Raw genomic sequence first — 11,304 nt, 5'->3', positions numbered from 1 at the left:
GTGCTTTGGACAGACGAATCAAAGATAGAGATGTTTGTCCACAGTAACAGCAGACATGTCTGATGCAGACAAAAGACAGCTTTTCAGGAGAAGCACCTCATACCAACTGTGAATCACAGTGGTGGAATTTTATGGTTTGTGGTTGCTTTGTTGCCTCGGAGACTGGACAGCTTGCATTCATTGATTCAACTATGAATTCTGCATCATATTAAAGAGTGCTTGAAGATAATGTGAGGCCATCTGTCTTAAAGTTGAAGTTGAAGCGGATCTTTCAACAGAATAATGATCCTAAGCACCTTAGCAAATCCACCAAGGCATGGCTCAAAAAGAAGAAATGGAGGGTTATGGAATGGCCTACTCAAAGCCTGGATTTGAATCCCATTGGGGGATTTGAAACGGGCAGTATATGCAAGAAAACCCCTTAAACATCTTGCAACTGTAAGCATATTTAATGGAAGAGTGGTCAGAAATTCCATCAAGCCTGGTGGACAATTATGCAAAATGCCTATAAGAAGTTATTTCTGATAAAAGGGGCAATACTAGCTTCTGAGGCCAAGGGTATACTTACTTTTTCCACAGAGGAATAACACATCTATTGATGCTGCTGTTGAATAAATGATTGAAAAGCTAATTTTCCTTGTGGGTTTGTTCAAGTATATCAACTTTATTAAAAGGCACTGTTTCAAAAATGATCAAATGTTTGCTTGTCCAAATATGACAAAAAAGCCAACAATTTCCATGGGGTGTACTTATTTTTCACATGACTATATTGTATAAACAATTATCAGCACAACCGTTTCAATCTCTTCACTTCGCATCTTATTGGTTAATTGATCTTATTTGGTAAATTTAGGATTTGTATAACTAAAGCCTGATGAAAATTATTCGTTCCATCATTCAAATTCACAAGTGCATCAGGAATAAGGAGGAGACCTGCACACCAAGGAGACGTCTCCCCTCTATTCACTGAGTCCAGCCCCAAAAGATCATGCATAACATGCATGCTATGTAGAACACACTCTTTCTACACTCCTGGGGGAAAATGGCATGGCTGGGAGAGCTTCTCACAGATCAAGTTCCTCTGCAGGAGTGCATACTTTTCTTTGCTCACATATATGTGTTATGACATGGTTATTTGGGGAGGATTGCCTCTTCTGTGCTTTAGTTTATGCTCTTTCTGTAGAATGAACAGGAAAGAACATGAACCTGTTTTTTCTTAGAAAGGTTAAGGTAGGTGTTAGATGTAGGCAAATACAGCAATACCAATGTTGGTATAAATAATTATAAAGATTTGTCTTTTCTTAGTGTTTGTGCACAAGTGTGAGTCTATTTTTGTGTCACTTTGCAACACTTGTTGAATCCTTAGATTCAAGAAGTACGGACTCCTAATGAAGTCCTAATCATTCTTTGGTTTAGACTTTGGCTTTTTATTAGCAGTAGAAATTATTTGCAAGAATGAATCTTCATTTCACATTTACAGGGACTGTTTCTACCATCTGTGATGGTCTACACTTAAGATGGTCCAAAGTATGAGATGAATGAGAGAATGAGAAGGAACACCGTATTCTTTCTGACATATCAAATGAGAAGGAACACTATATTCCTTCTGACATATCAAGCCAGCAATACTTTACATTCAGTTAAAGGTCAAAATGCTGGCAAAATCTAGTCCACCTGATATTAAAGGTTTTAGCTTTTGGGAGATGGGGGCTGTTTACCATGTGTGGGGGATAAAAAGTGTCTATTACAAGCAAGCATCTTAAAGGATTCCTTCCCTGTTAATGGTCTTTACTTCTGTTGTTATCACTCTTTCATTTTGGTGAGAAAGTAGGCAATAGGTATTTGTCCATGTGTCCATCAACAGTATCCAAAAATTGATCAAAAACCAGTAGAGTAGTGTTGTGAAGAAGCAAGGGAAAAAACTTTAAAGTAAAAAAAAATACACATAGGGTTAACAATCTGGTAAGGGAGGAGATGGGGACTCCTGCAAAGTTTAGGATACCCATGGGGATCCCTGTTCTTTCCTGTTTTAGAACTGTGTGCAATATTGCAAGCCTTTGGCCACCTGCCATAGTTGTGAGAGGAGGGGAAGGTAGGGTATATAAACACTAATTACTTAGACCATCTAAGTTCCTGCTTCATCTCTGGTAATCACACAACCATGGCTACAAAAAAGGAGCACATACAGACACCATCCAAGGCCTCTTCTCCAGCCATGGTAAGTTCATTAAATGCTATGCATATGAATTAAGAAAATCTAAATTTGTCATGTATAGCTGAAAAATACTTGCATAATGTAACATTTAACCATATATTTTAGATTATCAAGGCTTATTCTAGCCCATGTGTACCAGTGATATCAGTTATTTGACTTAGCATGAGTTGATCTTGAGTGACATGTTATTATATTCTTTTGATATAAAAATTTCTCTTTGCACTACTTTTTTTTCATTCATTCATGAGACAGTGTACACTGAAAAAAGGTGTATAAGCATATTACTGGGAAACACAGTGGCACATTGGGTAGCATTGCCACCTGACATCCCATGGTCCTGGGTTCCATCCTGAGCTTGTGGTACTGACTTTGTGGAGTTTTGCATGTTCTCCTTATGTCATGCCAAAAAATGCTGGTAGGTGAACTGGCTAGACTAAAGTGTGTGTGTGTGTGTGTGTGTGTGTGTGTGTGTGTGTGGTGCCTTACATCCCATCTGGGCTGAAATCTACTATGACCCTGACCAGGATAATGAGGTTATTGAAGATAAACGAACAAATTAATGTTTGTGGCTTGTTTGTTCATGTTTATCATATAATTTACTATAAAGAAAATAGCTGCATGAAGATAAATGAAGACATCATTTAAACAAGTCAAAAGTCTATTACAATAAAATATGTTAGTCAGTATTATTTAGATGTTATGTCAGACTATATCTCAACTTCCGTCTATAAATTCTGGCTGTCGAGAGGCTCTTAACTTTCTAAAGGTAATAGAAGTTGCCTGAGCATGCACACTATGTGGCACTGTATTACTGGAGTATGTAGGCATGAATGATGGTCGATCTCAATTGGAATATTCGTGGAGCATATTCCTCCTATTTCCAGTCTGCCATTTGATATTTGTAGCTCATTGTTCTCAATTTAGCCTCCATAAACCCAGGAGTAGGTGGCATGGCATCCAAAATATTAAGCACAGTGAGGGAGTTAGTGTTAGTGCCAGACTGAGGAATGTGTGACCCAACAGCTGCCACACTGTGACCTTCCTGGAAACCAACATCTGCAGTATAATGCCCTCTTTGGATCGCAGATGATTGTCAATCTCACTAAATAGTAATATCTTATAACTGGTATGTGTTAGTATTGCATTTCAAGATAATTATGAGACGAGTCATGATGCAGATTTTTAGCTTGTCTGTCACTAAACCCATTTGTGGAAGTGGTGGTCTTGTAACATGATTCTCACTCCTTGTTTGCAGAATGACTTTAGCACTGCGCAAATTGAAGGTAAATAAATGTGTGTAAAGAAGTCTGCCCATATGAATGTATTTTGTATAATACTTAGTTGAGATCTTGATCTGACACCATAGATTATACATAGTGGACTTAGTTTCTAATAAATTGTCCATCTTTTCCTTGTGCTACACTCCTGCAGACATCCGAGATGCCTTCTCACTGTTCATTAAGTCACCCAAGGGTGAAATCTCACTTGGTCAGTGTGGGGATGTGATGAGGGCTTTGGGTCTGAACCCTACCAATGCAGAAATCTTTAAAGTGGTGGGGACATCAAACCCTGAAGGTAAGTTTGAAAAAAATGAATAACCCAAGAAGTAAACCAATTAAACTTGAAGAGAGCATGAGGCAACAGTGTGCTCTTTCTAACATATCAAGCCACTTGAATATATCACTCTTAATAAACGGTAAAAATGCTGGCAAACTCTACATTAAAAAATATAAGCTATAAGTGAATTTAGAAACTGTTTAAATGCACCATCCACCAAAAGAAGAAGGAGGGGGTGATAGACCTGCATGGAGTTGGCCCCCCACCCAACACAAAATGTTGGCCAAATAGTCTCAATCATTTGTGCTCCGTTTGTGCTGGTTTGTGCCGTAAAAAGTTTCGTTTGTGCTGCTTCGGTTCTAGAGATATTAAAAGAAAATTTATAGGTCAATCTGGGGTCACTCAGCCCCCCCACATGCTCCAAATTCACCCCAAATAGTCTCAATCGTTGACCCCTAGATGCACAACATATTCAAAAAACTAACATGGGTACCATGTACAGCTGCAATTAGGATTTCATAGCTCCACTGCCATATTAGTATTAGCAATGAGTTTTCTGGTCAATAAACATTGACAATCTTAGCTCTCTTGAATGTTGTACCATTATGATTGAAGTTAACTAATAATATTCTAACTGTCAGTGTTAAAACATTGACTTACACTGGCCAGAATTTTCATTTAGTAACTATATCGACTTTTCCTACACTAACTTAACACTAATTTCCACAAGAGCGTCTTGAACAGAAGTGTCACTTACACCTGGTGGTGGAAGTGAAATGATTCTCCTTGTAAATAAATGAAAAGTTCAATCATGAGAGACCAGTGAATGAAGTAAAGAGAATTTATTAAACAAATGATGATATGATTTGTCTTGAAAAAGTCTGGCAATTCGACTCTAAAAGTGTGCTCACACCGAGGAGATTTGCACCTATAATTCAATGTATAATATTTTAAAAACGGAAGCAGCACAAACGAAATTTTTTATCTGCACAAACGATTGAGAATATTTGGGGTGAATTTGGAGTGAGTGGGGGGGCTGAGTGACCCCAGAATGACCTATAAATGTTCTTTTAATATCTCCAAATCAGAAGCAGCACAAACGAAAATTTTTACGGCACGGAACGCAAATGATTGAGACTTTTTGCCGATGTTTTGCGTTGGGTGGGGGGCGAACTGCACACAGGCGGGGGACTGGCCTTACCCGTAGGAAATTTTGATCTCAGAGGTCAGACAAACCCAGGCACCTAACAAAGGTACCAAGTGTCATGAAGTGAGTCCATAGAGGCGGATACAAATGCAGAACTTCTTTTATTGAAGACAGACACAGGGAAAAGGTTCAGGGGAACAAACACAAGGAAAGACCCACTAGGAACCAGCATATCTGAAACTTAGGAACTAGGAGATAAACCCTAAGAAAAAGTACTAAATAATCAAAACACAGAGAAACAACAAAAACAAAACCAAACACAAAAGTGCCCTGACTTGCATTACTGCTCCAGCAAACAAAGAGCGAACAACAGGGAACTTAAATAGAGCAATTAATCAAGTAATAACAAACAAGTGAACATGGTTGAGACAGGAAATGGAAGGAGACAACAGGGGAAGAAGTTCTGCAAGGACCATCAGGGTGCCCTCCAGTGGCCAAAGGTGGAATTGTCCCTGGTGGCCATGAAATCAAGAATCTTAGCTGAATTCATTAACACAATGGGTTTGTTCAAAGATCTGTCAAGAATGGCAACCTGAACCAAATTAAAATCCTCCCTATAATAATATGCCTACTGTCGATATCAGGGATGCTTGTGAAGAAATTAAAGATGAAGTTATTACTGTCCCAATTTGAGGCATATACACTCGCTAAAACAACTGGCATGTCTCTCAGTCTGCCATTAATAATGACATACGCCCATTAGGGTCAGACAAGATATTTGCTGGTTCAAAAGGGGTATCTCTATAAATAAGAATGAATACCTCTTGCTTATGGACTGAAATTTGTATGATATAAATGGCATACCCATGCCCTCTTAAGTCGTAAAGCGTCTCCTGTCCTGTCCTAAGATGCATTTCCTGAAGAAAAAGAACATCCCCAATTATGTGATCATCTTGTTTGTTACTAATAAAAATCTGATGCAAGCAAAATGTGTGACTTTGCTGTCCAAAGTTTTCTAAACTCCCTGTTGTATTCCTGTGTTACAGAGCTTAACTACAAGTTAATCAACTTTGAGACATTCCTGCCCATGTTCCAGCAAATGTCAAAGTCTTCAAAAACTGGCAAATATGAGGAATTTGTGGAGGCACTACTTGTCCTTGACAAGGAAGGCAATGGCACAATCATGTGTGCCGAACTCCGTCAAATGCTTCTCACACTTGGTACTGAACTTTACTATGTAACATCTGTAGAACACTATTCCTGTTATATTATAGATTTAACACGTTTCACACATTTTACATTTTATTTATTTTAGATTTTCACTTTTTACACATTTGTAAATGCAACTGCTTTCAGTCAATAAAGGTTCATATTTGTCAGGAAATTTTAAGAAATGCAATTTCACAAAATTACCTTAGATTTGGATAATTGCTGGAATAATAACCGGTCTTCGTAGTGGACTCATACTTTGGCCCCTATTGTAATAGACATCCAGGTGCAAAATATTATAACCCTACATTTCACATATACTGTACATTATATATACTGCATATTTACATTGTAAATTCCTGTTCCAGGTGAACAGTTAACTGTGAGTGAAGTGGACCGCATTTTTGCAGGACAGGAAGAATCAGATGGCTTCATCAGCTGTGAAGGTAGTCTGTTTTACAGTTCGAATGTCATGAGTGGAAACCTTCTAACCAAGCAGCATTTTTTTTTTTTTCTAAATGCATTTTCATTTTCTTTCTTAGCTTTTGTGAAACACATCATGGCAGAATGAAGGCCTGACTCAGGTAAATAAATATATATATATATATATATATATATAAGTTGAAGACCCATATTTTACAGAATTTGTAATGCAGAAAGCATTTACTGTAACATTTAGCTGATCAACTAAATGTTTGCGTTGAATTCTGCCTTACTTAGTGTGATTTAATAAAGGTGTCTGCTAAATGAATACACATAATGTAGTCAATGTACCAACCATTGCATGCTTTGAAGTGATACAGTATATCCTAAATATATCATCTAAATTATACATCCTAAATATTTAGTCTATTTTTAGGATTTATGGACCAACATGTCATTTTGTACATAATTCTTTCAACTAACTTTCGTGCTGTTTATACTCCTGAAAGTTCTGAACAGTACACCAACAGTAGCTGCCTGAGCAAGACTTCAAGTGTAAAGTGTGTCATTCATCATGGAAGTCTGCTGACTCAAAAGGCCTGCAAATGAATCAGACCTGCATCAAATGCCTTAGAATTGATTTAATTGCTATAAATAGTTGAAAATGTATTTAATGGTTATAAATAGGTGTTAAATGTAAAAAATGCTGTAAGTTTAAATGAGATTAAAAGTATGTTTTAAACTGTTACTTCTGCTGTGGTATGTTGTTTTTTTTTGTTGTTGTTTTGTTTTTTTTTTTTTGTTTTTTTTTTTCCTTTTCAACAAAGGAAGAACAATTTAAGAACTGATTCAAAAGTATGAGTATGCTGGTGTGTCTATCAGGCAAGAAATGCAGACAAGTTGGACAAGAGATTTATTTTTGCACAGTAACAAACAAAACAACTAGGAACTAGAAACACTGAGTGCTTATAACTATAACACAACACAGTGATTTTCAAAGTGGGGGCCGCCAGGGGGCGCCCGGGGGGCCTCAACAATTTGCTGTGAAAAATAAAATTCTCACTTTCAGACAACCACACACACACACACACACACACACACACACACACACAATTCCTAATTTAATGTAATGTAAAGATGTAAGATGTGATTATTAATAAAAAAGGGGGGGGGGTATATTCACAAGTCTGTATTTTTAATGTGTTTTAAAAACATCTTACAAAAGGGGGGCCTCGGTCAAACGTTAATGCCATTTGGGGGGCCTTTCCCTGGAAAAGTGTGGGAACCCCTGACCCAACATACACTTTGAGTTTTCAGTTTTTTAAATTTGTATCAATGAACAGGGACCACCATGTCCAGACATTTTGGCAGGGGACCATTCTCAGGAGAGCAGTGTGTGTCACTGACATGGTTGAGTGGGTGATACAGGTATGAGTGTAGCAGGTTGTGTAGCATTGTTGGGGGGTTTTAAACACCTCAGCTTCACTGCTGGGTTAAGAAACAATCAAGCAACCTCAAATATCGAGCCAACAGCAGCCCTAGGGTCAAAAACTGTCACTGATAAACAGATATACAAATTGTACACGGAAAAAACTGAGCTGTAATCTCTAACTGTACATCTACAGAGTGTAACAACAAAGTAGTTGTAGCGAAGATATGATTTAAGAGCTAAAAGGTAGAAGGATTTTCAGATAGCCAATGTAGAAATCTTAACCCTTTCATGAATTAACTATGAAATCCTGATCTGATTTTTTTTGAAAATTATGAAATCCTGATTTTTTTTCTCTCTCTCTTTGTGTGTTTTTACTCTTCTTTAGGCATAAAAAAAAACTTATATTTTACTTTCACATACATTTATCAAAAAGTTCTTCAAAAAGTGTCCACTCCAGTGGTTAGTTTAATAGTTAGTTCAGTTATTAGTTTAATAGTTATTCTATTAAAATCCTTGCAATAGCCAGAAAAGGGCTTTTGAATAGCTGTCCACTGTAGTGACCACTATGCATGAAAGGGTTAAGCTTTGCTCTTCCTCACTTGTAAATCTCATTGGATAAAAGTGTCTGCCAAGTGAAATGTAAATTTAAAAATAAAGAAAAAGGTATTTGAGAGCAACATCATTACTCATGGGAGACAGTATGATTGCAATAGCTCTCTGTACACTTCTGACAGTCGCAATAGGAGGCAGTCCCAGGATAAGGACGAAGTGAGGATAAAACTCTTTCACCAGACAGGCACATTCTGAAACCGGGCTCCACTGGGAAAAAATCTTTACACTGTTCCTGGCTTGGTACTTTTTATAAACACAACAGACGTTGTTGTGTGAATGTATCTTATGGTACTTGCACACAACACATGTACAAATGAGTATGATACACTGATTTTAATCTGTACATAAGCAAACTACATAGAAAAGTTCCTGGTTAGATTCCAGGCCTCTGCAAGCATAAAATATAAGCATCTCAATGTCTTTGCCTCTTTATACAAATTTAAAAGGGGTTTAGTGTGAAAGCAACAGTTGCTAAGCTGCCACCAGGCACAAAAACAGGAATGTCACAATGGGGAAGTGAAGACGGAGGCACAATGACAGCATAACAGGACCAGAACCCAGCCGAGTTTTAACAGCTTCAAAAGCAGAGTAGACCTAGTATCATGGACTCAAACATTCAGTCTTTCTCTTTCTTTTTCTTAGAACTGATTATATATTCAAATTGTTCATATGTGCAAATAATTCTTAAAAAAGAACGAAAGAACGAAAAAAAAAGATTGCACTGCTGTTAGTAGAAATTGTCATGAATGGGTCACACATACCACCTAGTGGTGTGCAAGAAGAAATCTGTCCAGTTTTTTGAAGAATCATAGACTAATAGGTGTTATAGTTGGCTCTAAAAACAACAAGGTTTAGCTACTGAATAATAAGAAGAAGAAGAAGAAGGAGAAGAAGAAGAAGAAGTAGAAAGAAATAATAGGGGGCACAGTGGCTTATTGGCTAGCACGTTTGCCTCCCACCGCCAGGGTTTGGGGTTCAATTCCTGCCTTTACCCTGCATGCGCGAAGTTTGCATGTTCTCCCTGTACTTTGATGGTTTCCTCTGGGTACTCTGGTTTCCACTCCCAGTCCAAAGACATGCGTTGTAGGCTGATCAGTGTTTCCAAATTGTCCGTAGCATGTGAATATGTGTGCTACTGTGCCCTGCGATCAGTTGTCACCTCATCCCCCGCCAAGCCCCCTGGGATAGGCTCCAGGCTCACCATGACCCTGTGTACGATAAACGGTACAAAAAATGGATAGATAGATAATCATCATCATCATCATCAGTACCCACTTCTTGATCAGGGTCTCACTGTATAAAGAGCCTTCCAAGGAACACTGGGCATGAAGCAGATAATAATAATAATAATAATAATGAAATAATTAATTTATGACAGCTTCAGGTGCTTAATTTTTATCTAAAATATAGAAATCATAATAAAATGTAATACAATATACATAAATAATATAAGTACATAAATATATAAATTACAATTCACACAACCTCATACACTGATACAATACAATACCCCATACTGTTATTATACACTGCATATCCCATATTATAAATATTGTTATTATAAATTATATTAGCTTTTTCACTGCAACCACCTCAATTAAATGTCAATACAACTGCACACATCTGCACTTTATTCCGCATAAAATCCATACGTTTATGCCATCTATCTTTTATGTCATATTTTTATATTTTCTTTTTCTATTTCTATACAAGTAAAACCTGTGTTTAATGTAAATCTTTTTTTTTTGTCACCTGACACTAGTAAAAAGCATTTCACTGCATGTCATACTGTGTATGGTTCTGTGAGTGTCCAAAAAAAATTAATCTGAAATCATGCTAAAAATTACAGAGATTCTTTTAATTGTTTTATATATTTTTTTTTAATTTACCTCATATTGCTTCCCTTAATTCTTAGTATGATTTTCTTTAAAAAAAATAATATTAGTAAAGTTTAATATAGAAAAAAAGGAAAATAATATTAAGGACCAGACAGTAAACGACAGCAGCACTAATATACTGAATATAAAATAAGAGTAAACACGTGTTTAGTGCAGCCTTTTATCACAGAAGCTGCAATTAAAACTGGATTTTGTTTTAGAATTCTGGTGCAGATGAACAGAAGATTGCCTCCCCAGTAACAATCAAATAGTGTGTGTGTGTGTGTGTGTGGGGGTTCCACCTTTTTGATGTGTATATTGGCTTCTGGCGTTGATGTCATCAGCTTCTAGATTGTTCTTTGACGATGTCATGTTCTCTACTGACCTCTACTGGCCAACCATGGGATTTACAGTCAGCACTATACCATAATCACACTGCTGTATAACAGATCTCCTTGGGTTATTGATCAATGTTTAGCACATCTTCATTATTTATTTAAACTCCCACCCCCACCTCCCACACCCCCAAACCCCAGCTTGCATTAAGACACACTCTTTATCTGCACTTTGACTAAATGCTTTGCATGTATATTATTTGTGCAGTATCCATAGTCCATAAAGTGCAGAGCTTGTCTCTCCTATCATAAGTTTAATGCTGTCCAGGTACTCAAAGCAATGACACCAGATTCATACACCATGATCTGGATACACAGACACCCAGCACTGAGACAAATCCCTTTCCTCAACTGTGGGAAGCTAAAGTGGCAGATGTTTTCCTGGGCTTATTTCCAAAAAAAAAAAAAAATGTTTGTGCGTGAGAGAGAGACAGAAA

General features: G+C 37.2%; 1 protein-coding gene across 1 annotated transcript; it reads left to right on the top strand.

Moving 5' to 3' along the window:
• Positions 1 to 3,043: 3,043 nt before the first annotated feature.
• zgc:163073 (uncharacterized protein LOC100037358 homolog) lies at positions 3,044 to 7,306 on the top strand. The gene is made up of 5 exons (XM_053640623.1): positions 3,044 to 3,498; positions 3,647 to 3,790; positions 5,966 to 6,139; positions 6,497 to 6,574; positions 6,671 to 7,306. Exons 1-5 carry the CDS (start codon positions 3,447 to 3,449, stop codon positions 6,697 to 6,699), a joined length of 477 nt encoding a protein of 158 aa, XP_053496598.1. The 5' UTR covers positions 3,044 to 3,446; the 3' UTR covers positions 6,700 to 7,306.
• Positions 7,307 to 11,304: the final 3,998 nt, after the last annotated feature.

The sequence above is a fragment of the Ictalurus furcatus genome, chromosome 13 (assembly GCF_023375685.1).
Source record: "Ictalurus furcatus strain D&B chromosome 13, Billie_1.0, whole genome shotgun sequence".
Classification (NCBI taxonomy): Eukaryota; Metazoa; Chordata; class Actinopteri; order Siluriformes; family Ictaluridae; genus Ictalurus; species Ictalurus furcatus.
This window is presented reverse-complemented; position numbering and strand designations above follow the sequence as displayed.